Below are 5000 nucleotides of genomic sequence, written 5' to 3' on the forward strand. Positions count from 1 at the left end.
TTTTTTTTTTTTTAATTTTATGGAGACAGTGGCTCGCCATATTGCCAAAGCTGGCCTCGAACTCCTGGGTTCAAGCAATCCTCCTGCCTCGGCTTCCCAAAGTGCTGAGATAACGGGCGTGAACCACTGCGCCCAGACTCCTATTTTTCATCAAATAAAATACAACCGTTCAGAGGAGCATGCTCAGCAACCGCAAGGACCAGTCCCAGCGCATCCAAGGTGCCGGGAAGGGAAAGGAACAAAACTCCCCCAGGTAAGCTGTTTTCCCCACGCCAAGGGGCAGTCGCTCACCACCCAAGTTGCAGCTGGGGAGAGACTCACCCGGCGACTGCGTGCTTCGCACTTGAGTCTACGTTAGGAAGCCTCTGACCCTCTCCAGGGCCCCTGCGTGTGGAAGCCTCGGACGCTACTTGGAGAACCAGCGAACCCTGGCAGCACGGAATTCGAACCGCCGCGGGAGCCGTTGGGACACGCCTACCCGGCCGCTGCCCCGCCCCGGCGCAGATTGCGTGAGGCGCCGCCGGAGGCGCGGGGCTTGACGGGGATCGTGGTCGGTGAGCGCGTCCGAAACCACTAGCCGAGACCGCCCGGGACTACATTTCCCACAAACACCGCCAGGATGCCCATTGGTGGGGAAAGCCATGGGAACCAGAGGCCGTCAGTGGGAGAGGCGGGCGGCGCTCACGCCTGGCCTGAGGGGGCCGAGACTGAGGTGGTTGCGGAACGGGGCTGGTGGCCCCGCCCTGAGTCCCTACCCTTTGGAGGCCTGCGCTTCTCCTTCGGAGGGAGTGTTCGCCGCCGCCGCCGCGGCCGCCACTTGGAGTTTCTTCAGACTCCAGATTTCCCTGTCAACCACGAGGAGTCCAGAGAGGAAACGCGGCGGAGACAACAGTATCCCACGCCTCTTGCAGCCCGGATCACCCCAGCAGGGATGGGCGACAAGACCTGGCTGCCCTTTCCCGTGCTCCTTCTGGCCGCTCTGCCTCCGGTGCTGCTGCCTGGGGCGGCCGGCTTCACACCTTCCCTCGACAGCGACTTCACCTTTACCCTTCCCGCCGGCCAGAAGGAGTGCTTCTATCAGCCCATGCCCCTGAAGGCCTCGCTGGAGATCGAGTACCAAGTAAGTGCGGAGGATAAACCAGCCTCCTTCCTTCCTTTAACCCAGCTACACTGCGTTGTCGCCTCTCACCCGTTTAGAAACTTCTGGTGGACGGCCCAGGTGTTGAAGAGGCGAGGGCCGTCCGGGAAGCCGGCCCGCTCTGCGCAGGCGCGCGAGGCGAGGCGAGGCGAGGCGAGGCTCTCGCTGAGGCCGGGGACCCAGAACTTAGGCTGGACCTGGAATTGACGACTACTCGCCTAATCCCCTTTCCTCCGGTCGGAAAGAGGCCAGAACTGGTGATGTGGCTGGCTTTTCTCTTTGTTTCCTAATTCGCCTATCGCTTTTCTTAGCCACTACACGCTACGATACTGAGAATTTCACAATGCGGAACTGATACACGTTCTCCTTCATCATTGGACGAGGTGATGACACTTGTTTGAATCACCGCCACCCCTTTCACACAATTCAGATGTTACAGGTCTTCACTGTCTTTGCTTCAGTTAAGGGTTTTTGAATTATGATCGTGTAATTATCACTAAGCCCGATTTTGAAATTTTTTGGAAGAGGCTGTTGCTATATTTAATCATACATTGCCGTTTAAGTTATATATGCATTATTTTCAAAAGATCAAATCGTACATTAAAACTTTATAACCTTTCCTTTCTTTTCATTGAGCATTGTAAGCATTTCCCCGTGTCATTTTTTTTTTTTTTTTTTTTTTTTTTTTTTTTTTTTAAGACGGAGTCTCGCTCTGTTGCTCAGGCTAGAGTTGGAGTGCAGTGGCGCAATCTCGGCTCACTGCTGCAACCTCTGCCTCCCGGGTTCAAGCGATTCTCCTGCCTCGGTCTCCCGAATGGCTGAGATTACTGACGTGCGTCACCACGCCCAGCTAATTTTTGTATTTTTAGTAGAGACGGTTTCGCCATGTTGGCCAGGCTGATCTCGAACTCTCGACCTCAGGCGATCCACCCGCCTCGGCCTCCCAAAGTGTTGGGATTACAGGCGTGAGCCACCATGCCCAGCATGTTTTCATTTTAGTATCTGCATAATATTCTTGCTGGGAATTACCTTATTTTATGTAGTCATGCTAGTAGGGGGTAATTTCTTAGAAGAAATCTTGTTCGTTCCCCACAGCAAATTTCGATGTTTCCAGGTAGCAGTACAGGAAAAAAAAAAAACAGCATTGATGTGTTTCATCTTTCAGTGTTTTAGAAGTCAATTATAATCATCAAATGTTAATTTTTTAACTTGATGTAGAGAATTGTTTTTAAATACCAGGTACTGTCACATACAGAGCAAAATTAAAAGTTGTAGAATTTTTTATACGATGGAACTTTAGGATTAAGTTGTATATAGGTACACAAGATAAGCACAGAGAATAAAATATCTAAAATCACATAGCAAAACTGAGGCTAAAACTCAGTGTTTCTTGATTTCCAGTAAAGTTCAAAAGTTCAGCATTTACTGAACAGTTAACACGTGCCAGGAATTGTGCATGGAGGGGCGGGAGACGAGGGGAAGCGGGGTTGTGGCGGTTGTAGGTAAAAGAGAAAGAAAGAATCTCTCTTCTCAAAGAGCTTAATAAGGGTTACTGGCTCATAAACAGGTAATTTCAATAAAGGATGGCTAAGTACCAGTAGAGGAGGGTCACTTCTAAGGGTTTCAGAGAGGATTCCTGGAGAAAATAAAATTTAATCCAGAAAGATGCTTAATTGAGACGAAAATGCAAGGAACAAGGGACATTTCAGAAAAAGGAATAAAAAGACCTATAGTTCTTAAAATACATAGTGTAAGTGGGGATGGTTAGTGTGTAGTGGACACTACAAGTACTGAGTTTGTATTAGACTTTAAGACATATAAAGTCTAGGGTGGGAGTAGCAGAAAAGTACATCAGAGAGGCCAGAAGGCTGGGGTCTTGAAGCCTCAATCATAGCCTTGTTTGCCATGCTGTGTAGGTTTTCCTTAATTTTGTGCAAGTCCATTTAAGATTTAAGGAGATCACTGGATGCAGTGTGGAAAATGGATTTAAGAAGAGCAAAATTAGAGTCAAGGAAACCAACTAGAGGGCTAGTGAAATAGTCTAGATAAGAAAACAATTTGTATTAATAAAAAAACTTCAGTATTTACACACATTAGGGAAGATATCTATTTTAACTACTGTCCTCTTATAGTTAAGAGCACCAGCTCAACCTTAGCCTGGGTTCAAATCTTGAGTCTGCCTACTTAAAACTTATGTGATCTTCTCACTTGTAAAATAGAGATAATAATTGTAACTACATCATAGAGTTGATTTGAAAAACATGAGTTAATAAATGCTCATATTCAGTGTAAAGTGGTCTATTAAAATATGCTAATAGATCATCCCTGACGCGTAGTAAATAGTCAATGAATGTTAGTTTTACATTTATACCTCTATAGTTACATAGCTGGCTTGGTTTAGCTTTATTCTTTACATCTTTATCACTCTTAAAGGTACTGTTCTTTTTTTTTTTTTTTTTTTTTTTTTTTTTTTTTTTTTGAGACAGAGTCTCCCTCTGCTACCCAGGCTGGAATGCAGTGGCGCGACCTAGGCCCACTGCAACCTTCATCTCCTGAGTTCAAGTGATTCTCCCACCTCAGCTTGCCGAGTAGCTGGATTACAGGCATGTGCCACCACACCCAGCTAATTTTTGTATTTTTGGTAGAGGGGGGTTTCATCATCTTGGCCAGACTGGTCTCAAACTCCTGCTCTCAAGTGATCCGCCAGCCTCGGCCTCCAAAGTTCTGGGATTGTAGGTGTGAGCCACCACGTCCAGCTGGGACTATTCCTTTAAAACATTTTCCCTAAACAATTTGTTTTGATTGAGGAAAGAGGTAAAATCACTTAATATATGTAATCCTAGATAGTGTTGGTGAGATGTGTAGGATAAAGATCATCTTCCACCCTATGTTTGCATTTCCCAACTTGTTTAATTTCCCAGTAACTACATCCTACTAATTTTCTCTTAAAGTTAGTTTTAAAATATTATGGAACAGACAATCCAACTTTGTCCTTGGTTACTGTGACATATTGAAAATTTTACTAATTTCTTTTTAGGTTTCAGGAGAATACTTTTTGGATAATTGACTAGCCCCACATTATATTGATAGAGGCTCTTGAAAACTTTAATGCCAATTCGTGTATCTTATGAATAAAATAGAGCATCCATTTAGAAATTTAAGTCATTCTTGAGTGCTTGATATGTGTCAACACTATCTGAGGTGCTAGGGATACAACGGTGAGTGAAAATATCGGCTAGGTGCAATGGCTCACACCTGTAATCCCAACACTTTGGGAGGCCAAGGTGGGAGGATCACTCAAGCACAGGAGTTTCAGACCAGCCTGGACAACACAGCAAGACCCCATCTCTACCAAAAATAAAGTAAGCCAGGCATGGTAGCACACACTTGTGGTTCCAGCTACTTGGGAGGCTGAGGTGGGAGGATCACTTGAGCCCAGGAGGTTGAGTCTATGGTGAGCTGTGATCATGCCACTGCACTCACTCCAGCCTTGGTGACAAGAGCAAGACCCTGCCTCAAAAATATATATATATATGATATATGTATGGTATTTTATATATATATATCTATATTTGTGTGTGTGTGTGTGTATAGTCCATGCTCTCATACAATCAAGTATGGGGACAGACATTAATCAAATTATTACACAAATACATGTCAAAGTATTTAATAGGGGGAATGAAGGTAAGTTCATAAGACTGAGTGGGCTCAGTAGGAGGACTTCATTTTATCTGGAAATTGAGAGACATCCAGAAGTAGAGTTAATTTCTATAGAATTATCAGGCTTTCACTAGGCATAAGGGAATGAGTGGGATAAGACAATGGGTAAAAAAGAAAAACAACGTACCGAGATACTAAGGAA

General features: G+C 45.3%; 1 protein-coding gene across 1 annotated transcript in view; it reads left to right on the forward strand.

Annotated features, from left to right (window-relative positions):
• Window positions 1-18: 18 nt before the first annotated feature.
• TMED5 (transmembrane p24 trafficking protein 5) overlaps window positions 19-5000 on the forward strand; it is a 31829-nt gene continuing 26847 nt past the window's right edge. Inside the window, exon 1 of the mRNA XM_017881621.1 lies at window positions 19-1120. Within this exon, the coding sequence (XP_017737110.1) occupies window positions 620-1120 (501 nt within the window). The 5' untranslated portion in view covers window positions 19-619. The remainder of the gene's footprint in view (window positions 1121-5000) is intronic.

Source organism: Rhinopithecus bieti, unplaced genomic scaffold (assembly GCF_001698545.2).
Source record: "Rhinopithecus bieti isolate Rb0 unplaced genomic scaffold, ASM169854v2 scaffold_12721, whole genome shotgun sequence".
NCBI classification, from domain to species: Eukaryota; Metazoa; Chordata; class Mammalia; order Primates; family Cercopithecidae; genus Rhinopithecus; species Rhinopithecus bieti.